Source organism: Drosophila virilis, chromosome 5 (genome assembly GCF_030788295.1).
Source record: "Drosophila virilis strain 15010-1051.87 chromosome 5, Dvir_AGI_RSII-ME, whole genome shotgun sequence".
Taxonomy (NCBI): domain Eukaryota; kingdom Metazoa; phylum Arthropoda; class Insecta; order Diptera; family Drosophilidae; genus Drosophila; species Drosophila virilis.
This window is the reverse complement of record NC_091547.1, coordinates 12,227,013-12,251,875: the sequence shown is the minus strand read 5'-3', so window position 1 is coordinate 12,251,875 and position 24,863 is coordinate 12,227,013. Positions and strand designations below refer to the sequence as shown.

General features: G+C 45.3%; 2 protein-coding genes across 9 annotated transcripts; both read left to right on the top strand.

Moving 5' to 3' along the window:
• The first annotated feature begins 818 nt into the window (after window positions 1-818).
• On the top strand, window positions 819-10,011 carry stl (stall). Of its 4 annotated transcripts, none has more exons than XM_015174475.3 (12): window positions 819-850; window positions 1,618-2,099; window positions 5,081-5,150; window positions 5,749-5,829; window positions 5,972-6,162; window positions 6,545-7,455; window positions 7,522-7,650; window positions 7,721-7,970; window positions 8,032-8,509; window positions 8,574-8,900; window positions 8,961-9,722; window positions 9,915-10,011. In XM_015174475.3, exons 2-12 carry the CDS (start codon window positions 1,878-1,880, stop codon window positions 9,983-9,985), a joined length of 3,492 nt encoding a protein of 1,163 aa, XP_015029961.1. In that variant the 5' UTR covers window positions 819-850; window positions 1,618-1,877; the 3' UTR covers window positions 9,986-10,011. The 4 variants fall into 4 exon arrangements, with proteins under 4 accessions (XP_015029961.1, XP_015029963.1, XP_070066164.1 ...); XM_015174477.3 differs by having other exon boundaries at window positions 831-846; XM_070210063.1 differs by having other exon boundaries at window positions 845-981.
• A 2,397-nt stretch (window positions 10,012-12,408) lies between these two features.
• Window positions 12,409-24,755, top strand: LOC6625603 (serine/threonine-protein phosphatase 6 regulatory ankyrin repeat subunit B). Of its 5 annotated transcripts, XM_070210043.1 has the most exons (18): window positions 12,409-12,826; window positions 14,228-14,287; window positions 14,802-14,962; window positions 15,026-15,337; window positions 15,393-15,575; window positions 15,640-15,731; window positions 15,903-16,095; window positions 16,694-17,071; window positions 18,417-18,623; window positions 18,818-18,964; window positions 19,092-19,245; window positions 19,323-19,480; window positions 20,067-20,187; window positions 23,253-23,324; window positions 23,388-23,906; window positions 23,972-24,235; window positions 24,302-24,399; window positions 24,480-24,705. In XM_070210043.1, exons 1-18 carry the CDS (start codon window positions 12,766-12,768, stop codon window positions 24,660-24,662), a joined length of 3,363 nt encoding a protein of 1,120 aa, XP_070066144.1. In that variant the 5' UTR covers window positions 12,409-12,765; the 3' UTR covers window positions 24,663-24,705. The 5 variants fall into 5 exon arrangements, 2 of the variants coding, with proteins under 2 accessions (XP_070066144.1, XP_032292351.1); XR_011416920.1 differs by lacking the exons at window positions 23,388-23,906; window positions 23,972-24,235; window positions 24,302-24,399; window positions 24,480-24,705 and adding an exon at window positions 21,376-23,016 and having other exon boundaries at window positions 15,906-16,095; window positions 23,253-23,308; XR_011416921.1 differs by lacking the exons at window positions 23,388-23,906; window positions 23,972-24,235; window positions 24,302-24,399; window positions 24,480-24,705 and adding an exon at window positions 21,376-23,016 and having other exon boundaries at window positions 18,417-18,584; window positions 23,253-23,308.
• Window positions 24,756-24,863: the final 108 nt, after the last annotated feature.

The window sequence follows — 24,863 nt, the reverse complement described above, 5'->3', positions numbered from 1 at the left end:
AACAGTGCAACACTGCAGCGCAGTTGTATACAGCTGTAGCAGCCAGCTTGTGCTTGCTACCAAAAAGTGCTGCCCATAGCAAATGATTTAAATTAGATACGTTACATCGCAAAACTTTCTGTAAATAATTCTGAACTTTAGCCTGGCATTGTAAATTGTCAAAGTTAAGTGAGTATTATTGATATATGAAAATAGAAATGTTTTCCAGCTGTTGATTCATCATTGTCGTCTCGGTGACTGATGGCATCAATTAAAAGTTGATCACTTCAATTGGCTGCCGTTCTGCAGCTTCATGCCATTTGCATTGCTGATTTAGGATTTCCTTCACAATGCTGTTGTTTTTGTTGCTGCTGCAACTTCAAACCGAACGGAAATGCAGCATAATTCTTAGTTTGTTTTTTACTCGACTGTGATGATCAGTGTCAAGTTTTCGTCTGGCCGACTACCCCATCATTTTCAGGCACTTGACCACAAAAAAAAAAAAAAAAAAAAAAACCAAGAAAACAATTGGCATCGCACCGTTCGGTTCTCTGCACTTCTGCTTCTCTTTATTATAATTTTTGTGTTATGTTTTTCTTTTTTTGCTGCTAATTTTTCGGCTGCTTTACTTAACGGCACCGTTCTATTGTTCCTTTCCGTCCGACTCTGGCTCATTAGCATACAGCTAGTAGCTAAATCTTCGACCTCAGAGCCAGGCAGCCGAGAAGAAGTCTACCCAACAGCTCTCACGAGCCGCGAGAGCCGACGGCGCTTGGGGTCGATCGTGTGCTCCGTCGCATGCATAAAGTTTTCCGCAATCGTGATTTTTTCGTCATTCGCCAATGGGGCGCTGCCGTGAAGAGATCTGTTGGTGAGCAGAGCGCGCGCGCGTTCGAATTTGAAATTCTGTTAAACTAAAATATAAAATAGTTTGTTAAATCGATTGAGCTGACCTCCAAGTGAAACGGCGAATTATATATTTGTTTATATTTGAACTAAAGTGTAATAAAAATCATAAATTATATGTACTCAAAATCGTTATGCTTGAGAGCGGCTGTTGATGTTTTGTGGATGCGCGACGGCGGCGTTTAAATAAATATAAATGCGTTTAAATATGAAAATAAACAACTTTGTTTAACAGCAGCTGCGACACTTGCCGAATTTGAATTGGTTTTCGAAGTGCGTTATCTGTTTGCGCTGCAATCAGGAAATGCAAGCGGAAAGCGCCAATTGAATTGATAAGTGTGGCCAATTGATATTCTAATCGGAGTATCGTAATCGATACCACAAACGACTTAAGCAACAAACTTGCGCTGCTCATAGCAAATAAAGAAAAAAAAAGGTGGTGCATGTTAGAAAAAGTAAAGCAAAGCTGCATCAAACTAACACAACAACAACAACGGCAATTAATTAGTGCATAAACAGTTAAATTAACTGCCGCAAAAGTTGGCTGCCAGCAGCGGGCATCAGCGTCGACGTCGACGTCGCTGTCAGCGTCATTAACAGCAGCGCTGCGTGCATTCACTTTTCTCTCTGCCCTGCTGCTTGCACGTCTTGTTGCTGCTGCTGCTGCTGCTGCTGCAATCGAAAAATTAAGTGAAATACCAAATTTGTTGTTTGAATGTTTTTTTTTTGCAGAAAATGTAACACAAGTTAAAATTATGACGCAAATACGCAAGTCAAATTAGCTTGCGCAGCAGAATCAAAAGGCAATCGCCACAAAGAAACAACACAACATTTATTTTGCAATCAATGCAATTTGTTCGCGTGGTAAGCAGCAACAACAACAACAACAATAACAGCGAGTCGCACCGTTTGAGCAACAGCAACTAATGTAAATAGTATTACAAGGCGCCACACAAATCGCTTAATTGTTGTCAACTTGAAAAAGCGTCGTTATGTCTGCGATTGCGGCCAATCAGCCCGAGTCCCAGCGTCATCGTTATCGTCATCGTTATCGTTATCGTCATCGCTTGTGCCTAATTGTCTTAGCCGCACTCTGGCTGGACACACTGGCCACTGCTGTCGCTGCCGCTGCCAACGTCAACGTCGACGTCGACGCCAATGCCGTGCATATCGAGCTGCGACGCAGGCGCAGCGTCAGTCTGAATGGCATTGAGGTAAGTTGAGATATTTGATTGCAATTCGAAATGCATTTTTTTATATTTATTAATGACATTTGTCATCGAACCAAATACTGAAGAGCACACATCCATATGGCATTCTGTGTCACCTGTGTCACCTGAGCTCATCGGGCGATTATGCTAAATCCAAAACCAAAGCCAAATGAATCAGGCGATTGTGTCGGGAAAAACTGCAGCTCTTGCTAAAAACTGAAAACGCGTGATTAATTAAGAATCGTCAGCATGTGCACTATATACACTATATATAGGGCGTGGCAGTGTACCACTTTAGAGCAAGTGGAGCCGAAACGTGAGGCGTTTAATGACCCCTCCGCAGCAGAGGCGCTCGCCCCATATATATATGCATATATATTCTTGTAATTGAATGCCAAGTGCCGACAAGCAGCTGGCGAAGAACAAAAAAAAAAAAAAAAAATAGCTTTTCGTCAACTGCAACATGCAGCAAAATAAATAAAAACTTTTGTCGAACAAGTCAAATTACATGACGAAATTTGGACGAGTTCCGAGCATATTTCCAGAGACAGCACATATTTTGAACCCACAAGGCGTCCAACTGTCTCTAACAAGTCCGATGCGCGATTCTGCAGCTTGTGTCTGCCCAATTTGACGAGGGTGGCCATATAATAGTTGTTAATCATGCAGATATGCAGAGCATAAAAAACCTGCACATGAGAATTGCATAGAAGGGCGATAATATGCAGCATATTATTTATAACGTCTTTCGCAGGCCTACAAGCCAATATTTTTTTTTTTTTTTTGGTAAACTAGCTCTTGTTTTTAACTAATTTGAATGGTTAATAAATAGAATTGAAATGGAGAGGAAATTGTGTTGAACTAAACACGATTAAAATACAAAAACAAAACTGCTTGACGAAAGGTATTCCCCTATAAAAATCGATTGGGTCTTGATTAATTTATCGATAGAGGAAATTTTTGTAAATTTTATAAAATATCGTTGCCTGCATTTGTCACTTGTCGTACCACCCTCGCACAGAGCTTATAGACGAGCTGTCGGAATGCATCGCACGATTTGCCAGACGTAGAAACTCCCGCGTCAGCAGCTGCTGGGCAATAAGTGTGGCGCGACTTTTGGCAGCTGCGAAATTTACAGCTGAGCGCGTCGCCAGCTTGTGCCAAGTTATTGACCCAACTCGAAATAAGCTGGGAATGGCTGGGCAATTGGTCGCAGTTGAGAAGCCCCAGTTGCTTTTTATACTGATTCTTGGACCGCCAATTTGCTGGGCTTACCCTCACCTAGATGCCGATGCCATTTTCTGTGACTTAATTTCAGCTCTTTGTCGTAGTTTTTCTTTGTTGTTTATTTTATTTCATTTTTTTTCTTTTCGCTATCCACGGGTCACGCAAAATTTCATCACATAATCAGCCGGCGGCCGATTACAGCGCTCAGAGCTGGGTTACGAGCGAGTGCGAATCCGAATGCGAGTTTGAGTACTCTAAACGCTTTTGCAGGCGATTTCCACTTCCATTTCCACACTTGTTGGTTTTCTGTTTTCGTTGTTGTTGTTGTTGTCGCTGTGCTTTTCCGGCATTGATGGACCGGCCTTTTATGCTGTTGCCCTTGCCGCCAATTAGTGTCGTTTTATTGAACATTGTTTGAATGCACTCACACAAAGTTAATGAGTGGCTGAGCGGGTGAGCGAGTGAATGAATGGGCAGGCTATGAATGTGAGTGGAAATAAAATGAGGCAAATAAGCAACGATTAAGTGAACGAATAGTTATCGATTGGCAATCAAAGAGTTATCGAATATAAGGCAAGCCTATAACTGTTTAGGAAACGAATATAATTTACTTAATTGTGAGTTAAGCGCCTAATCGATTAATCGAGTTCTTATCGAATATTTCTTATCAAATAAGGTACCCTTATTATAATTTATACTAATGAATGGGTGAGCGAATGAATTGCCTGGCAATCAATGTGAGGGGAAATGAATTAAGGCAAATAACATTCAATTGAGTAAACGAATAGTTATCGAGTGGCAATCAAACAGTTATCGATTATATAACAAAAAGATAAACGTTTAAAAAACGAACACAATTTACTACTTAGTCGATAGATATGGTCTTAAAACAATCGATTAATCGAGTTATCATCGATTATTTATTGATTGACATTCTCAACTTAATTTGTTCTAGAAAGGAATTCAGGAAGAAAGAAATATGATTGGAAATGGGATAATCTGAGAGCCTCGCTCACTTGCATAGATTTATATTGATTTCTATTGAGAACAAATTCGATTGTATTTGTAAGCTTTGAGCCTAGAACATAACACTCTCCGAATACTTCTCTATCGTTCAGCTACTTCATTTTAAACTAAATCTAAAACTTTCATGCCACGCCCAATTTCGGCAGCATTGTTTTGTTAACCATAGCAATTTGTGCAACACCTTCACCTCAGTAAGTATTTGGGAGGCGGTGGGGGCTGGGCCCGCAGCGCCCATTGGAGCCCAGCGGAGCTCTCTTCACGCATCGCTGCCCCGCGACGCGCTTTTTCCAAATGTAACAACAAATTAAATTAAATAATAGTACAAACGGGCACACGCACAGCTTCTAGCCGAAGACTAGCAGCTGCTGACCGAAATACGATTGCCGATAACGATATACGATAACGATAACGATAACGATAACGATAACGATAGATAGATAGATAGAAGATGCAGCTGCATGGCGGCGACTTGTGGCCATTTTCCCATTTTCCGGACTGCGTGCGCTAAGCAGGCGTAGAGAAAGAAGGGGGGAAAAAACCTAATGGGGTTTTTCCTTAACTAATTTTCTATTGTTGCGTGCAGTGAAAGTGTTTTTCGGTATTTGGTTGCTGACTTTTGAAGACAACCCTTTTGGGGCTATGGCTATGCTCTTTTTACGCTTTGTTGAACTGCGCTTGTTACACTTTTCAAGTATTTAAACCGAACTCTCATTTGCCCTTTCTCTTCGCAGCTGGACGAGAACGCGCTGCTCCAGCAGCTGGCGGGCCACGAGCGTGCGCTGATCTTTGGCACGGCAGCAGGTAAGTTCTTGGCCCTGGGGGTGGGCAACCGATTGGAAAGATTAGCTAAGCTGACATAAGCTAACCTAGATAGCTATATATATATATATATTATTTAAGTTGCGGGCTATGGAATACATGCCACAAGTTTTGGGTCTGTGGAAAGTTTTTTTTTTCATGTTTATACCTTATCGAAAATGGGTTAACTAGGGTATGCTGATTTTGGGCAAACGTATGCAACAGGCAGAAAATTAATACTATATTATTCCTATAAAGATGTAGCAGCTACAGGGTATCTGCTGGTCGTGTCAATGCGCCTGTTATTTTACTTTGGACGCTTAAAATCAATGCCAAATGCTGACAGGCAAATGAACGGTCGAAACGAGCCGCAACATATTATTACCAGAACCGGCAAGATGGTCAGAAGTGCGCCAGGCAACGATGACGCGCCTAGCTTATGGTTGGGCGTGCGTGCGAGGGGGCGGTAGGCGGTGTAGGCGTGGAAATGTGCGCAGTTGTTGTTTGGAGCGACGTCATTATTATTATTATTATTGATTCATAGAATGCATATTTTGCATACGCTGTTTTGTATATACCTGTTCGCTCGTTTGCCTTGCAGCGCCCCAATTCAAATTGGTTCAAATGGAGCGGCGCAGCGCGCAGCGGGAGCATCAGCGTTGGCGTCGCAGCGCGGCACAAGGTAAGTTGAAATGCATGCCGCAGATGCAAATGCTAAAGCACACAACACACAGCACACACATGCAGCTCGTGCTGCTCCAGTTGCGTCTGCCGGCTGGCGGTCATTATGCGTATAGTTTAATTAATTCAAATGCATTTGGCAGCCGGCACTGTGGAAGCCGAACTGAAGCTGGAGCAGACGCCTCAACTGTTTGACGATAATTTCATTTTCATAAGACGCAACGCGAACAGCAGCCAATTTGTGGAGCATTCGCCGCAGCTGCTGCAACGTCTGGAGCGCTGTTTCTATCGCAGTCCATGGGCGGCCCTCGATCTGTGCGATGCGCAGAGTGTGGTGAGTACGGCAATAGCTGTGGCAGCACGTGCCGCACCAGTCCAGCCTGGGGCAAGTTAAAGCCTGTCGACACATGTATCTTGCACCTAAGCTGACCTTGCCCGTCTGAGCTACAGCCACATGAATATTTTGGTTATTTCGTGTTCCATTATCATGTGTAATAGCACATGTTCCATTTCCATCGTTTCTTGATATTTCCTTTTTAACTGGAATTATGGTTATGGAGCAACAGAGGGAAATCAAAGTGATTGACAAACAAGCAGATACTCCATATGAACTGCTTTTCTGTTCCACATCCATTTTAGTCTCATTTCCATCGTTTCATTGCCTAACCTTAGCCTTACCTAACCTTTAACAACTGCCATTTGTCGACACCTTGCAGCGCGGCGTATTCCAGCAAAACGCCAGCAATTTTGTCATCCAACCGCTGCCGGCACGCTTTGGGGCGGCGGCCCATGTGCTCTACCAGGCGCGCTTAGATAAGACCAACAACAGCGGCAGTGGGAGCGGGAGCGGGAGTCAGATAACACCGTTAGACAGTCAGCTGCAGTTTGAGCCCGATGCAGACGAATTCAACGAACCGCATCAGGAGCAGCAGCAGCAGCAGCAGCAACAACAACAGCAGCGCCAACAGCTGCATCGCAAATTGCAATCGCAGCTGCGGCTGCGCTATCAGCCGCGTCATCATCATCATCATCATCATCATAGTCATCATCATGGCACTGGCATTGCCGGCGGCTCTGGCACGCCGCGTCGTCGGCGGCGGCACATTGGGGGCCCGCCGCGGCGCTGGCCGGTGCCGCACGAGCTGCACATTGAGACGGCGATATTTGTGGACAGCGATCTGTATCGGCACATGAGCAAGAACTATCCGAAGGATACGGAGAGTCAGCTGATACGCTTTGTGCTGGCCATGATCAATGGCGTGCAGCTGCTGTATCATCATCCGACGCTGGGCAGGCGCATCAATTTTGTGCTAAAGCGTTTGGAGATCTTCCGCAAGGATCCGCCCGAGCTGCGTCGCTCCAGCGACATTGACAACTATTTGAGTAACTTTTGCATGTGGCAGAAGAGTCTGAATCCCGCCTCGGATGCTGACAGTCTGCACTATGATCATGCTGTCATCCTCACTGGACTGGATCTCTATGTGACGGGCAAGAATGGCAAGGTTACCAGTCAAGTGGTGGGTCTGGCGCCCGTTGCCGGCATGTGCACCCCCACCTCCTCCTGCACCATCAACGAGGGCAAGCACTTTGAGAGCGTCTTCGTGGTGGCCCATGAAATCGGACACAAGTGAGTTGTAATCTGTTGCATTTCTGTACTGTTCCATTCTTTAATGGATTCGCCATTTTCTTGCAGCTTGGGCATGCGACACGATTCCAAGGAAAACAGCTGCGATCCCAGTCTGCACATAATGTCACCCACCCTGGGCAGCGGCAAGATTACCTGGTCCAAGTGCTCTCGCACCTATCTGGAGGAGTTTTTAGCGTAAGCAAATTGCAGCAAACCGTTGACAATGCTATCAAAAACTCCAACTCTTTCTTTCAACCCACTGCAGTCAACCGCAGGCTGAGTGCCTGTTCGATCGTGGACAGTTCAAGGCGCATCTGGATCACTCGGCGGAGGGCATGTTGCCCGGTGAACGCTTCGATGCCAATCAGCAGTGCATGCTCAAGTTTGGACACAGTTCGGTGCATGCGAGCAGTCAGAGCAAGTCGGAGATTTGTCACGATTTGCACTGCCAGCGCGAACGGCTCACATGGACCTCACATCCGGCGCTGGAGGGCACCGAGTGCGGCGATAGCATGGTACATAACAGCTAATCCCATTTAAATCTGTTTTGGTCTAAAAAGTGTGTGGCTTTTGCAGTGGTGTCGCGGTGGCTACTGCGTGCTGCGTCCCACGCAGGAGACGGCCATCAGCTCGCTGAAGCAGCTCAGCGGTCTGTCCAAGCCCAGCTATGAGAAGCACAGCGCCGCCAGCTTTGCTGAGTCCAGCAAAATGGGCCAGCTGCTGCAGGAGTACAAGAGCAGTGGCAACGAGCTGCCCGGCACCAGCACCTGGAGCGACTGGGGCGAGGCCAGCGGCTGTGACTCCGGCTGCCTGTACGGACCCTCGCTGCGTTTGCGTCAGGGCAGCACCGGGCTGCGCATCTACAGTCGCAGCTGTCTCAACTATCGCCAGCGTTGCATGGGTCGCGATCGCAAGTTCGAGACGTGCATAGCCAAACAGTGCTACACTGTGCCCGTCCAGACCATTGCTGACTTTGCCACGCATGTGTGCAAGCAGGCGCGCAAGTCCGACAACGAGCTGACCGGCGAGGGGCAGCAGCTCAGCGGCTCCATTGGTGGGTGTGGCAGCTGTTAAAGCCCCTTTGCACATATGAAGCTTATGTACTCTATTGCTTACAGAGGATTCGTGCAAGGTCTTCTGTCGCACCAAGAACAATGGCACCAAGTCGCGCCGCTGGACCTTTCCGGATGGCACCACCTGCCGCGCCAAGCACCATGCCTCGGATGACATCGCCTACTGCATTGCCGGGCGCTGCGAGCAGTTCTCCTGCGACAATGCGACCAGCAATTTCTTCAAAATTGACAACACCTTCTGCGCGTATCGCACACCAAGCTCGCAGCGAGACTCCACGGAGCTGGAGAGCAAGCAGCAGCCCAGCTATCAGAATAACGTCAGCTACAAGCGCTATGCGGATGCTCAAAGCCACAGGAATCGCTATGAGAATGGTAAGACAATTGCTGCTCCTCCCGCTTCCATTCCCAGTCTCATCCTGGTGTCCATTTCAGAGGTGGCCGTGCGCAGCTTCCATGGCCAGGACAATCAATTAACGCAGCAGCAAGAGTCGCAGCCGTACAAGCGGAAAGCTCCCGCCAATGATTACAAATACAATTACAATGTCCAGGATCCGTTTGGTAAGTCGGCGCCGCCGCCTGCCTCCGCCTCGCTGATAGCCGAATCGGAGCTGTCGTCCGACTGGCAGGTGAAGTCGGGCTGTCACTCCAATTGCATGACAGAGTCAAAGGGCGTCCAGGTGGTCAGGTCACGGCAAACGGGTGAGCACAATATACAGTTGTGCACGCACAAGGTAAAGCCCTGCGAACGGCTGCAAACCCCAGCCGAATATGCGGAGCAAACGTGTGCCAGGTACAAGCTGAAGGTGCGTGGCTTGTCCGGCCATGGTGCACAGATCTCGGCGAGCATCGATGAACCGGATCGCAGCTGTCGCGTCGGCTGTCAGGACGAGTACATCAAGTATCGCTATTATCTGGTGAACGGTAACCACGGACACTTTCCCATCGGTACGCGCTGCTCCCAGGTGGGCAGGCGCTACTGTGTGCATGGCAAGTGTCTGGAGTTCGGTGCGGACAATCTGCCGCTGCAGCAGTCCCACATCAGCCTGGCGCTCTTCCGCAGCAAACGAGAGGCGACGCCGCGCCAGAAGCGCAGCTTCCTCTACTACGATCCGGTGAACATTACCGAAACGATTACCCAGGACTTTCTCAATAGCATTGTGAGCAGTATTATTGACTTCGAACGGCAACATTTGGGTGGGTAGTCGATCAACTACTTAGTTTGAATATGAATATTGATATTGATGATGATTATATATATATCTGTTTTTATCTAAATCTATCAATTTTCATATTTATCTGTTCATATATTTATATCCCTCTACCTCTATCTATCCAATCAACTGCATATATATTTATTTGGCCATCTAATTACCTTTTCTCTTGCAGACGTTGCCTACGACCACATCGAATTATCCAATCCTATACACGTCTCTGCGGACGAACTGAGCAACAAATAAATATAAGTTTTTACTTTTTATATATATGTATGCATATGAGTATTTTATGTAGTTTATGTAGCTTATGTGGCTGCCGTTCTGCTCAGACTGCCGCACCCGCCCAGGGTCCTCAATTGCAACCCTATTGTTTTAAGTCTAGTTGTAAATGTTAAGCTGCAAATTTGTACGAATATTAGCTGAAATAACCATGTGTGAATGTGACTGAAATTAGCGTGAAAAGTGGAGCATTAAGAATTTGTATTTGATACTCCGTTTCTTTCAATTCCAATTCGTCTTTACAAGCTGCTTCGTTCTTTTATCAGCCTGAAGCATACTATTTCCAATTAAAATCGCCTTAAATATTCGAATGTAATATAAATCTCCGCTCTTTTGACCTTTAACCTTCCATGAATAATGATACAGGTGACCCCAAAAGAAAATATTCGTTATTTTACAAATATAAATAAAAATAACTTTCAAATTGTGTGTGGCATAGTTTTGGGCTCGCCGACAAACGCTGCACCACGCGCTCAAAAGTATACACGCATTTCACTGGCAGCTAAGAATACCACACACGCACACACACACACACACTGTGCCACGCCCACACACAGAACAACCACAGGGCATGCCCGAGCACTTGTCTGCTCATCAGTTGTGTTACCAATTTTGGCGTTTGCATGCAAACAGCCAGAACCATTACCAATATTCGATATCAAAAGGATAACAACAACAACAAGCTCACACACATACACATAAACATAAACACACACATACACATGCGCTAGACAGGCTGTGTGTGTGTGTGTGCGTGCGCTAGAAATTAGATAAAAACACCTACAAAATGCTGAATATGCCGCAGTCGGCAACTAAGGCGCGCACCGTGCAAACCAACAAAATAATACACAAAAAAAGTGGTAAAAGAAAAGCCCAACGGAAAATTGAGGAAAAACCTAATGTGCCTGTGTGTAGTGTCTAGTGTCTAGTGATTTTCGTGTTAGCCTTTGGCCTTTGCATTGAATACTTGACCAGCTGGCGGGCGGTTGTCGGGCGCGTTGCAAGTTCAATGCACCAGCTGCAAGCGGCTGTGGCATCGACTTGGCTCATGAATAATGCAATAATGCAAACAAAGGGGCGCCAAATCATTATCGAAATCTACTACCCTTAGCCGGTGTCCATTTAAGTGCTACGCATTAGTGTTTAATAAGCGTTCTAATTGCTGGTCATTCGGCATTGACATTTTGGTGTGTCCAGCTTTCTGTTCCCAGTGCATTGAATAAGTTGGGCAGGGAGCTTGGCCTGAACTGGGTCACAAGCCCAGAAAATTGAGTTGCCTTCAAGGTTTTTCCGTAATTTCCAAGAACGTCATAAGCACGCAGCTTGGAACATCCTGAAAAGTGTGTCAATTGGTATTTTATGTCTTTTTTATAATTGTGCTGTACTTTGAACACGCAACGGCCAGTTGTTCGACTCTCAATTAGTCATTTAGTATGCTCAATTTCCCATTTTGCAATTTTCATTTCTATTTGTCACCGGGCTGCGGTTGGTGTGCCAGCTAAGGGTTCACATCGCGTTCCTGCCACGTGCTAACACACACTTGCCACGTACGCAGGACCTTGAAGTCCTCTCATAAATTGTGCGCGGCTGTTTGCTCTACTTTCGATCATTTTTCGAATTCGAAATATCGATTTGTGTTAATTGGTTTGTTTTCGTTTGTCGTCGCCGCTCGGCGAGCAATTGAATTCTTTAGTTACTTCATTAGGCGCGACTGCCCGCAAAAGTATGCAATCATTTTTTATATACGGCTAGACCAGCTGCAAGCGTTGCCCTCAGTTGTATGCTACAGTTTTTTCTATTAGCTTTCACATGCAATCAAGTCATAGATTGTACCCAAATTGACTGATAGACAAAAGTCTACCCTGTTTCAAGTGTCCAAGTGAAGCATTCGCGAAGTGTAAATAAATGAAAAGTGCATTTCAATATATATTTTGTGTTAATGTTGACTTGGTCAAAGTATAAAAGGGTTAAGAATTTGTTGTGAAATCGTAGATTTTATAGATCTGTCCGATATCGGGCATCATTTAGCCGAAGTATACTAACTAAAAGTTATAAAAAAAATAGTGCATTTTATAGTAATATTTGTAAAATTAAAATTTTATTTAATTAAATTAAATACCATTTAAGTAAAAGCGGACATGAGGACCATCAATTGGCATTAAAAAAATTTGTATAAAAAACTATTTATTCCTAGTTTGACCTAGATGAATTCGCTGCACAAATTATTCTTAAAAGTGAAAAAAAAACACCAAAACAAATGCAACTAACGAGTATTTTTAAAGTTTCTACCTATTTCCGCTTGCACAGGTTTTGTACAGCCTTAAGCTAGTCGATTTAAAATAAGGGCGACAACACTTACAGATAAATAGTACCTCCTCTATATGCAGGCTGTTCATATTTAATGCAGAGACACGCGATCCGCGCAGTGCAGTTGGCCAAGTGAACCACAACAGCCACTGAGCATTGGCAATAGTCGAGTGACCGACGACCGCAACATGCGTATTGACCAACTGCTAAAATCGTTAATGTCAGCCAGACGTCGTTGAACTTGCAAAGCCAACGGACGAGTCGAACGGACCAACGGAAAATTAAAAAAGATTGTGAACAATTTGTGATATCTGTGAGCATGTGTCATTTGAATCGCGACTGGGGCAATGTGCAGAGTCGAGGACTCTAAAATTGAGTTTCTATCGTTTTAAAGCCAACGAATTTGTAGCGCAACGTGACGGAAACTGCTTGGAGGCATGCCACCAAAGCGAAGACGCAGATTTCATGGACTCTACTACCATTCGTCGCCGCCAAAGGGTGAGTGAAGTGATGAATAGATCCATTGAGAGCCATTCATATTCATTAGTTGCACCTAATTGAGCCAATTACAATTTGTGTGCGTCAACCAATTAAAGCACGCATAATTCATATGGGGACCGCGAATGTGAGGGCGGGGTGTGGGGAAGAGCATGCGTGACAAAGCGCAGACATGGCCAAAATTTGCATATTGCGTGCGCCCCAAATGGGAGCTCAACAAGTTAACCTACCCGAACATCACCCATCGCCCTCCCAGCCCCGAGAACCAACTGGCGACGACATTAAGTGGCACTCGCTAATGCGCCATTTCCGTGGCAATTGTTGCCTTTTTTTTATTGCCACACAACTTTGTTGCAAGTAGTGTGAGCCACTCCAACACTCCAACTTCATTTACATGTAAGTGCAAAATATACACACAGAAAGCCTGGTCAAAGGTTACATTTTGGCAGGCAATCAAGGAATGTTGTAGCTTAATATTTACATATATGGCTAATGAATTCGTTACTTAACCTAAATTCTATATGCCCCACAAAGCTGTTGCGTCTATATATGTAAGTATATAGGATTAAGCCAGCAATCCAGCCTTAAGCTAACCTGGGATTCGAGCGCAGATACTCGTTTACAATTTTGATCGAGGACTGCATTTTGGCAGTTCATTTGGACGATACATAAATAACACAGAGGAACAAGGGTATCTCTGCTGTATCCAATTTCTTCCTTTACAAATGTTTGGTTTTAAAAGTTATTAAATTCTGTAAATTTATCACTCAGGCAAGACCTATGCTTCTGAGCTAGCCGAAAGGCCTTAAGCCCTGACTATACTTTAAATGTCAAAGGACATTTCATCGCGATGGAAGATACGAAGGCGATACAAGAGAGATATCGTTAAAATTAAAGTGCTAGCAGGGTGTATGTAAATAACACACACACATTCACCACACATACACACACACACCGCATAGGGCACTTATTTACTCAAAACACAATAAAAAAAGAAAGAAATAAACAGCAAGAGAGCGCGTACAGGACGCAATTACCGCCCACTCTGGCCAGCACGGTAAAATGGCACACAAAAACAAAAAAAAAAAGCGCTATGTATGAGGCAAAAAATGGAAAAAATGAGAAATAACACATTGAGCTGTCCTAAATTCAACACCTTGCTTTGGTCAGCAACGTTAGTTGCCCAACGTGGCTCAAACCTGCCACACGCAATACGAAGCACAAGTCCTTCAAGCAAATACATCAAGTAGGCTGTTTGTTTTAAGGCGATTCCATAATTAATCAGCCCAGCACATATATGTACATACATATATGAACATATATATAAAAAAGAAAAAAAAAAAATAATATATCTATATATTTATATAATTTATAAGTAAAACATGTCTGATACACTTGCAGTCATGCCGATGAATGGACAGGCGGCGGGCCAGAATGGACGCAAGCGGCGCGAGAATGACGGTGCGTATGAGTAATTTGTTAACTGTTTGGCCAACCATTTAAGGATTCACGTTAGTGACTGCTAGCGCAATCGAGGGGAAGGGGGTGTTTGACTAGGCTGCAGTTGGCAGCTGTCGCTTTCTCAAAATGCTGTTCAATATTTCAATACGCTGCCGTACGGCGGCATTGGAAATTTGAAAGGCGACCTTCAAGGCGTTTCAAGTTGCCAAAAAGTCGCGGAAAAACTTATAAGAAAACTGCCTGAGGAATAGTAAAGTTGTTGAGACTTTAAGTTGAGCATTTGCTTGCGAAATTTAGCTTTTAATTTCGCTTTTACTTGCAAATTGCATGCAAACACGAACAGCCAAAATGGCCAGAATTGTAAATGAAATCGAGACCGTGCTCGAGGGGGTTGGAGGGCTGTTTGTTCTTGGGGGAATTGGCGGGCGACTGGCATATTCAAAAGTCGGTGTTAAATTAATTTTGCTGCATTTGCAATTGGAATTTATTTTTATTTGGCGCCTGGCGCTAATAGATTTCTCCGTGAAGCTATCGACCATACGTATCTGGATGCACGAAAAGGATATTGGCAAGCTGACGCGCATCTTGTGGGCGGGCCAGGGACAGCGCCTGTGCCAGCAGGCTAGCAACAATGGGCGTGTCAAGCGCTTCCTGGCCGCCGTGCCGCACGTTATGGTAAGCCCCCGAAAGTCAAGTCTGGAAAAAAGAGATCATCTAAATTGTTAACGCTGCTCACAGAATGCCACGAAGGATCTGCATCAGGCGGTGATTGATAACAACCTGGAGACGCTGCAAATGCAACTGGAGCCGCCGGTGCCACCAGCGCTGGTCACCGCCAAGGATAACAACGGTCTCAATATTATACACAAGGCCGCTGGCCTGGGCCATACCAAGATACTGGAGTATCTTATCGGCCTCTGGCCGGAGGGCATACATGAGATCGATATTACGGGCAAGACGCCGCTGCATTGGGCGGCCAGTGCCAAGAACAATATGCGCTGCTATACACTGCTCACCCAGGCCGGCTGTGATGAGGAGGCGCAGGATTACGTGAGTCCATTACGTGGCAATTATAATTGCTTCTCACTGTTCGTTTGCTTTACAGAAAATGAAGACGCCCTCGTACTATCGCCATAAGCCGCACGAAATCGAGCGAGCGTTTCTGGTCTATGTGCCGGAGGCGCCGCGCATCTCCCCGGATAGCGTCACCGACTGGGAGGCGCTCAGTGATGATACCGATAGCAATGCCGGCGGTGATACCAGCCGCAGCAGCAGCAAGCAGAGCAAGGTGAGTGCGGGCGATGGGGTTGGGCTCCTATGCCCTGGCTAATTGAAAAGCTTGTCTTGCCCAGAAACTGGACATTAAACCGGCGGCCGCTGTAAATGGCCGTAAATCGTTGGACGACAGCGCTGAGAACACCTCCGAATTGGACACGAATGATGGGTAAGTGCTGGGTGGCTTGACATTGACATGGCCTTTAGTATGGCCAGCTTTTCGGGGCAGCGCGGGGCGGGGCGGTGCGTGAGCTATGTGCTAGCTAAAGGCTTCTGCGTTTTACGTTACACTTTTGGCATGGCTTTGAGAGTTTTTTGCATTTTGATCAACCAACCCAAGCAGTACCAGTGCCATTGATGACGAAGATTTGTCCAAGGCCGATGCGGAAGTTGAAATGGCAGCGGCAGCGGCTGCGGATGCGGATGCGAATGCCGCATTGCCGCTGGCCCAGCAGCGCCGGCCGGAAACGCCGGCGGCCTTTGCGGCGGGCAATGCCAGCGATACAGCCGGCGATACCGAAAGCGAAGCTGAGGTAAGTCCTTTAAGCTACCCAGGCCGCCGGCCTGAGGTCCTTTTTTGTTTTTTCTGTTAACTGCTTTGCACCATGCGCTTTTGCTGTATAGTTTATTGGGTCAATTAGCTAAATGAAGAGCTGCAGTTTTTTTTTATTTTAGACGCTGTCGAAGTAAGCTATTGTCGGCCATGATGCGGCTTTCTTTTTGCCACACGCAACACACACAAAACGTACACACACTTTTCCCTGCAAGCATTCTGAATTGTCTTTAATCTGTATCGCTGGGAAGATATTATGGCGATACTATCGATAGCACAGCATAACTTTACCGAAGGAGAGGTTAAGCGGTGTTGATGCTATCGCAAGTTTATTATCCAGTCGATTCTTACACGAGTCTTTCCCATTACACATATTGCCAAGGGAAAGATACAAATTCGATAAGAAATGTTTACAGGGCTGTAAATAAGAGCTGAACACACATACATACACACACATAGAACGCTCGCATTTAGCGCTTGGTCAGCTCGACTGATACATGTAGATAAAAGTAATATTTTTCACAATTTCGAAAGTTCACAAAGGAAAGCAATCAGTCGACAATTGTTTACTTTTACAGAATATTGCAAGAGCTCTAAGCGCTGAAGATGCTGAAAAGGTTGTGCCAGGGGCAGCGGAACAAGCGGAGGATGAGACGGATGCAAGTGTAGAGCTGGTTGAGAATGGTGAATTAGATGCTGAGAGTGAGCAAAATGCAACTGAAAAGACTGAAGCAATTGTGAATGAGAACGGAACGGAAACGGAAATGGAATTGCAGCCGGAGCAAGAAGTAGCAAATGAAGCTGAAGAGCATGAAGAGCAAGAAGACCAAGTGGAGGCAGCAGAAGCTGCAGAAGAGCCAACCAAAGACAACGAAGAAGAAGAAGAGAAAGCAACTGTTGCTGCTGCTGCTGCTGCTGCTGCTGGTGATGAGGAGGTGGAAGAGGACGACGATGAGGTACAGATTGGCTTGCTTTAAATGCCAACTCTTGTGCAGTCAGCAAATTGTTTAGTAGATTGATTGATTGATTGATCGATTGATGTTTTGTGGCGTTTGCTCAACTGTTTTTTGATATGTGAACTGTATAAAACTAAAAAGCAGCTGCTGGCACTCAGTTTAAACCATATATATATATATATACTTAAATACCTTAATTCTGTACAACAACGTAGTCCCAACAACAACAACAACACAACACAGCTATACTATATATAAATATACAATATACAACTGCTTAGTATTTGCTATAAAACCTAAACAATATTAAAATCAAACCGATTTCGTGGATGCCGTACAAAACTTATCATTGTATATTTTGTAAACGCAAGTGTTTCTTACTTTCAAAATACATACAAAATACATACATATTAAACATATATATCTAACTAATTTAATCAATAACAAATTAAAAAATATTGACTCGAAAAGCAGCAATAAAAAAAAAAACGCAACTCGTGTGTTTTGTTTACGTTTTGCACTCGTATTTCCGTGTTACTTTCCATTTCTATTTGTTTATGTCTGTCCCTTTCTAATATAGATCTAATCAATGCCAAAGTCTGAAATTGTTTTTTCCCCTATCGATTGGCTGAAATCAGCAGCTGTTTTGCCGCAGATACACTCTCTATAATAGAAATGCAAAGAATATAAATACACATGTGAATGCACATTCGATACTCGGCATATGTCCTGGCATTTCACTTTCACTTGCCATGTGTCCTTCTCGGCCTGCCTGGCTGTCGTGCTGCCAGCCTGCCAGCCTGACGTTTGCCCGACTTGCCTCAGCTGTCAGCCGGAACCAAGTCCAAATGGCAACTGAGCATGCAATACGTCAAGAACAGTTGTAAACGTTAGATATTGTATGATATATGTTAGGCGTATACTATATATACTATATGTTTTCCGAGTTAATTTAAAATTGCTGCGCCTGCTGTGGGCCATTTGAAACTCGCAGTTATTACATTTTGTTTGTCGATTAGCATTTGAGTGGGCGTTGGACCACAATTTAATGACTACAGCCTAGATCATATCTTCAGTGGCCCAAGGTAATACAATATAATAGATTCAATTCAATCACGCGGCGTATGCGCAATATTACGTATACGACATGTTGCAGCAGTTAACTGTAAATTTTGGGTTAAACCCGGCCGATCGCACCATTTGGCATGTAAACAGAACTGCAACAATGGCACCCAACTACCTGGCACTCATTTTGTCGTAGTATTTAGTCCTGTGTTTCGTAACCTTGTTGCACTCTAAGCTAGCTGTCCGCTGAGCTAACAAATAAATACGCAATTCTCTGCAGGATGTGATTGCAGCAACGCCCAGCCAACCAGAAAAGGAACAACAGCAACAGCAACAGCAACAGCTGGACACGGAACAGGATCTGGTGCAGGATAATGATGGCGGCGATTCGCTCACCTCGTCGCTGGCCATCGAGGGCTTTGTGCAGGGCGCCTCCGAGGATTATACAGTTCAGTCTCAAACGGCAGCTTATGAAGTCGATGATGAAGTATAAGCGGCTAACCCTTTTCTATCTACATCTACTTCTCTATCTCTCGTTTTTTTCATTTGCCGTCTCCTTTGGACCAATTTACTTGATTTTTAGATTTGGCACCTCTTTTCCCGCTTTCACTTCATACGCACACAAACTCTTGTCGCTTTAATTTTCAGCCAAAACAAAGTTTATCCCTTGTTTTTCCACAGGATGCGCGCTTGCAGCAAATCATCGAGTCGGGCGACATGGAGCAGCTGGCCGAGATTGTGCTGAACGGCGAGGGTGCCCGCCTGTTGGGCCTAAAGTCCAAGGAGCCCGAAATACAGGCCTTTCTCAACAATGTGCCCAGCTATATGGTCTGTACCTGCTCTTCCCTCTCTATTTTTCCATCTCACACTACTCTCTGCCTATCTACCTCTTTTCCCTCTTTCTCTATTGTGTATATCCAATTGTCCATTGATTGCTGCACTTGCTCGTCTGCAGGAGAAAATCCATCGCGTGCACGATGCGGCACGTGACGGCAGTTTGTTGGCGCTGCAGCAGGCGCTGGATCGCCGGAAGTTCGCCATTGCTAAGGACGACATATCGCCAAATGGCGCCACGCCACTGCACGTTGCCGTACTCTTTGGCCACAGTGGTAAGTTATGGAGGGGGGGACACTGTCAACATGGCTGTGTCACAGTTTGTGTACATGCATCTAATCCCCATTCCCAGATATTGTACGCTATTTGGCTTCACGCTTTCCGGAGACCATGGCAATTACGGATAATGACGGACGCACGCCGCTGCACTATGCGGCCACAATTAAGGACAACGGCCACTTTTACAATGTCCTGTCGCAACTGGGCGCCAACCCAAAGGCACTCGATAAGGTAAATATATATATATAGGACTCACAGCTCTCGCATAATTTATAGCTCAAGCCATTATGCCGAACATTTTCGGGTGAAATTTAGCTTGGTTTAAAAAGTACTTTACTTTTTGTTATACAGAGGGGTCAAAGATCTTAAATTATTTGAACTTTATGATTGGCCAGAGAGTAATTTTTATATTGATTGCAAATGTTTGCATTTTGATTTATACTAGCTGTCCGCATATGTTTTCAAGGGTATTTGGCGTTCGGCACTCTAAACATACTCGTTCATAATTTCCTTAATAGCTCAATTATTGTGCTTAGAATGGGTCTTGGAAATTTCATATAATACTTAACATACCCGAGAGCTATTAGTTTCTACTAGTCGGAACTACAGCAGCTGCGCCTTCATTTAAGTCCATGCCAGCTTAGCAAACGACCTAAAATTACATTTACACTGGCCAGAAATAGGTCAAGTTAGGCCCGCGTTGACTTTCAAGTGTCAGCGCAGTATAAGGTTGGGCCTCGAACTTGCCTTCGCACTTGAATCAATATATGCTATAAATATGAAATGAACTAAAGAATATTTTAAATTCAACACGCAGCTGGGCCACACACCCGAATTTTATGTGGACATGGAGAAATCGAAAGATGTGCTCACCTACACCGAACTGCTGACCATATTCGGGGCCGAGGAGCTGGAGAACCAGCTGCTCAGCGATCAAGGTAGGCATTCATTTGTCCAGTTCGTAAAACCTACTGCCAGACGCATTTGAAATCAATTTTATTTTGCTTTGCTGTTTGGCTTTAATGTTGTTTTGTTGTTGCACGCAATTTCGCCGCACAACCACATACAACAAACACACACACTCGCACACACACTCAACTGGTTATTAAAGCACTCACAGTAAAAATAATTAAATAGGTTTTTTGTTTGCTAACCGAAACTTCCGGACATGATTGGTTGGCTCGTTGACTCTGCGCCCGCCAAGCATCGATTTTCAGTTGTACACACCACACACATACGCACGCACACATAGGGGGTCACACACACGCACACTCAGGCCACCCCACACACACAACACGCGTCCTTCGCTGGATGTGTACTCACATATTCCTACCTCCATTCGTATAGTTAGTCAACTTTTGGTGGCTAATACGCGCAGTTGGTCCCGCGGACAGTTCGGAGCGCATTCAAATGGCGGCAAATCGGGAATTTTTCAATGAGATTATCAATAATATTGATGATATATTCGGTATGTGTGCAGGAAGATAAACATTGTTTTCTAAGAGTGGACTCTCGAGGCACAAGTAGCGCGACAGTATCGAATATAAATTTCACTCTTAGCCTTATTATTCATAAGGCTACTATAGCTGTCCTGCTTTAGCCTTAATCGGGTCCAATTCTAAGCCAAAGTTTCTGTAAAGCAGTTTGAATAGTTAATTGGGAACATAAACTTGAACTTTTCTGGAAATTATACGTTGATTGGGGCACTTATAAAGTTCAAGTACGCAAAACTATTTAAAATATTTGATATGGGTTAAATTTTACATTTTACAATTGGAGTTAGGTTTCAATTCTTATTATTCTTTTTTTTATTAAACCTTTGATGATGGGGTCTATTCTATAGGATTATAAGCTTATTGGCTGCAATATGATTGATTTGTAGGTTGGCTACCAAATACTCATCTTTTACATGCACTAATTTAATTATATTTGTACCTGTTAAAGCACACGCGCCTCTTCTCTGCACCCACAAACATAACAAGTCTCTTGTGCTGCTCTGTGTTCGTGTCCATGTGTATGTCTGTGTGTGTTGGTGTTCAAGCCCGCTGTGCTGTACTGATAATCATCAACAATTACACCCAACGCTGCCCAACAACAACAACTACAACAACAACTACAACAACCAGTGCCCGATGATCTGCACAGCGCACGCCGCGAGCTCCAGGATGGAGAAATCGCTCGCACTCTGGAGCGTTGTTTTAGCGTCATCACGGAGTCTGGAAAGTTGCTGAGCGGGACAACAGCCTCGGCACTGGCGCATCGAAAGCCATTGAGTGCCTCCGCGCTGCAGCTATCCGTGACGAGCTATCTGAGCCGCTTTCTCAAGCGCATGGTCTACGAGAAAATTAAGCGCCGGCAGACGCGGCTCGATCATAATCTCTTCGATGTGCTCTGGCCGGCCATGCGTAAGACTTCGAAGCTGCGGCACCTGGAGGAGGATATCAATTGTGGCATCATAGCGCCCGACTTTGATGTGTTTGTAGTGTTTCAGGAGTTCCTGGTGCCGCTGCTCAAGGACATGCACTGCCTGAGCATCGATGCGGACTTTAAGCCGCAGCCGCGTCTCGCCTACTTTCCCATGGACAATGGCGAACGCCTCAATACGGCTGCCTTTGTGTTCGACGATGAGTCGCAGCTGGTCACGCGCTGCATTGTGGAGGCGTCGCGCAATCTGGATCAACTGGAGTTGCCGCTCAATCTGACCATAGGTCAGATCGAGCAGGCCGAACGCCTAATGATGGGCAAAATGTTTACGGCCAACTTTGCCGAGGCCATTGGCGAGACGGAATCGGGCAGCTACTATACGCTGACGGAGCTCATGGAGCCAGACTCGGAAGTGGCAAAGCAGCTCAGCAATTTGGGTCTGATGATTCCACTGTTGGATACCAAAGATCTGGTTCAAGCGGCCGAGTCAACAGCCTTTAATGGCGCACTGTGGCCTTATGGCCGTGGCGTCTACGTCAACTCCGCACTCAACATGGCCTTGTGGCTAAATTGCCAGGAGCATCTGCGTGTCATATCGTCCAGTAGTAGCAAGGAGCCGGCAGACATGGGCGCTGCCTACACGCGCGTCGGTCGCGCCGTCTCTTACTTGGAAACACAGCTGCACTTCAAGGAGAGTTATCTGCTCGGCTATTTGCAATCCCGGCCAGCTTACCTAGGCACGGGTCTCAAAATGACCACAATTGTCAAGCTGCCCAATCTGATGAAGGAGCTGGACAATTTGCGGCATCTGTGCTCCGTGCGTGGCCTCAGCATGGTCACCAATCGTCTGTCCAAGCTGACCGTGCGGCTAATCAATATGCAGAGTATGGGCGTTGTGGAGTATGTCCTGTTCCAGGACTATTGTACGGCTGTTACAAATATAATGTCGCTGGAGAAGGATATGTCGCTGACAAACTCCAAGCATATAGCCACCATGCTGGTCAAGATCTTTAAGCGCAAAAAGAACAGCATTATAGATCGCAACTAATCGCAGCCAAAAAAAAAAAAAAAAAACCAAAATCAAAACATAGATCAAAGATAGAAAATGAAAGCACAACTCATACATTTCAAGGCAATTGTATTGTAAATACAACAAGAGCAACAGCAACAACAAAAAGTGCACTGATAACTATTAAATTGTAATATATATATATACATATATACAGCTGTATTCGATCGATCAATAAAATTAGAGTTTAATTAGTTGCAAGGCAGCAGCAAAACAAATCAAAGACAAAAACTAAACCAAACCAAATCCTCAGCTTCGGCCTCATGAGATACACGTACGTACCTATTGCTTCTCCACCCCGCAGCTCCCTCTCTCCCATTAGCAATGTGTACCGTTCTTTGATATGATTTGCAAGGTTTGTTTTTTAGTTTCATCGTAGACTCATTTGGTTCCAAAAAAAAACCTTACTTGACTCTTTCGCTTTGTGTACAGAAATTAGTTGAACTTTTGAATGTGCCCAACGATTGCTGATCTTCAGCTGTGTCTTATAAAGTTTCTCTGCATTCGCAGGTCAGTCGCAGCCGGTTACTTTTCAGGGCAATCCCATCTTTAAAACGGAACAGGGCAAATATCTGGCGGATTGTAAGTGCACCGGTCACACAAGCAAGGTTTTCAACTGATTCAACCATTTTTCCCCCCTCTCAGCGCTGGCCGATCCCTTGATTAAGGCCTTGACGGAAATAGCCAATAAACGGCCCAAGGATCCCGTCGCCTATCTAACCGGTTATCTGCAGCAATTCATGGGCCAGCGCAAGCCCATTACTGAGGCCGTCGTCCACTCGGGCAGCAGCAAGACCAGCAACAACTCCACAGCGATAGCCAGCTCCGTCTCAAAGGTTAGCAGCAGTCGTACGGGCAAACCCCATGCGGACATCATTGAGCTGGACGCACGCTCACTAGCCGAGCAGCAGGAGGACGATGAGGACGCCGCATTGGCTGTGCAGCACTTGGAGGAGCGCGATGAGCATGGCCAGAGCATGTTGCACTTTGCCTGCGCTCGCTCGCATCGGCGTGGCGCGCTCTACACGCTCATCGAGGAATCGCGCATTGATGTCACCTACAGGGACGAGCTCTATCGCACGGCTAGAGACGTGGCTCTGCAGGCGAATCAGCCAAATAATGCCGCCGAAATCGATCGCTATGTGCTCGCTCAGGCAGTGCTGGGTAGGCTAAACAGTTGCCTCATGTCAATTTAACTCTTCAATTCATATTCCTTGCTGCTTGTGCAGGTGATGTGGAACCCTTTGAACAGCTGGCACTTCAGGGTTACGATCACATTTTGGATGTGGAAGATGAGAACGGCAAGTCCATTGTGGACGTGGCCGCAGAGCGTCGGCATGAGGCACTCGTTGGATTTTTGAATAGTCTGCGCGTGCTGGAAGAGACACGCGAGGAGCTGCATCAAATGATCCGGGACAAGAATATGGAACGACTCAAAGAGCTGACTGCAGTGCCCAACGCCAAGTGGCTTATTAAGACCAAAAACTATTATGGTATGTGTTCCAGGAATGGTAAATATTTTGATGGATTCCTTACAAACTGCTCTACTCTTTGATTAGGTCGCACCGCACTGCACATAGCCGTGCTGAAGGAATCCGAGGAAATGGTACAGCACTTGGTGCAGCTTTGTCCCGAGGCGCTCAAGGTGACGGATAATGTAAGCTATCCAGGTTTCTCGGAAGAAATTAAACTCCTTCAATTTCTAACATTCACTTCCTTTCCTTTGTGGCCTCTCAGCTGGAACGCACCGTCTTGCACTACGCACTGGGCACCAATTTCTGTGAAAGCGTCAGCCGTATTCTCATTCAAAATGGCGCCAAGCGCACGGCAAAGGACCTGAAGGGTAGACAGCCGAGCTACTACTTCATCAACAAGGCGGACATACTGCGCCTGCAGGAGGAGGAGGAGGAAAGTCGCTGAGCAATATTTACATATAGAAGTCATTTAGCTTTAAGTTGTTCTAGTTAAATAAAAAAGTTTAGCAACAATTGCCTTTATAAACGATTTAAGCAAACAAATCAGCCTTCACCCAGTTTGTCGCGCTTTAATTAATAGCACCTTCGCGAGAGTTGGAATTCTCGGACCTTTGAGCAACACTTTCTCCTATCTGCTAAAGTGGCC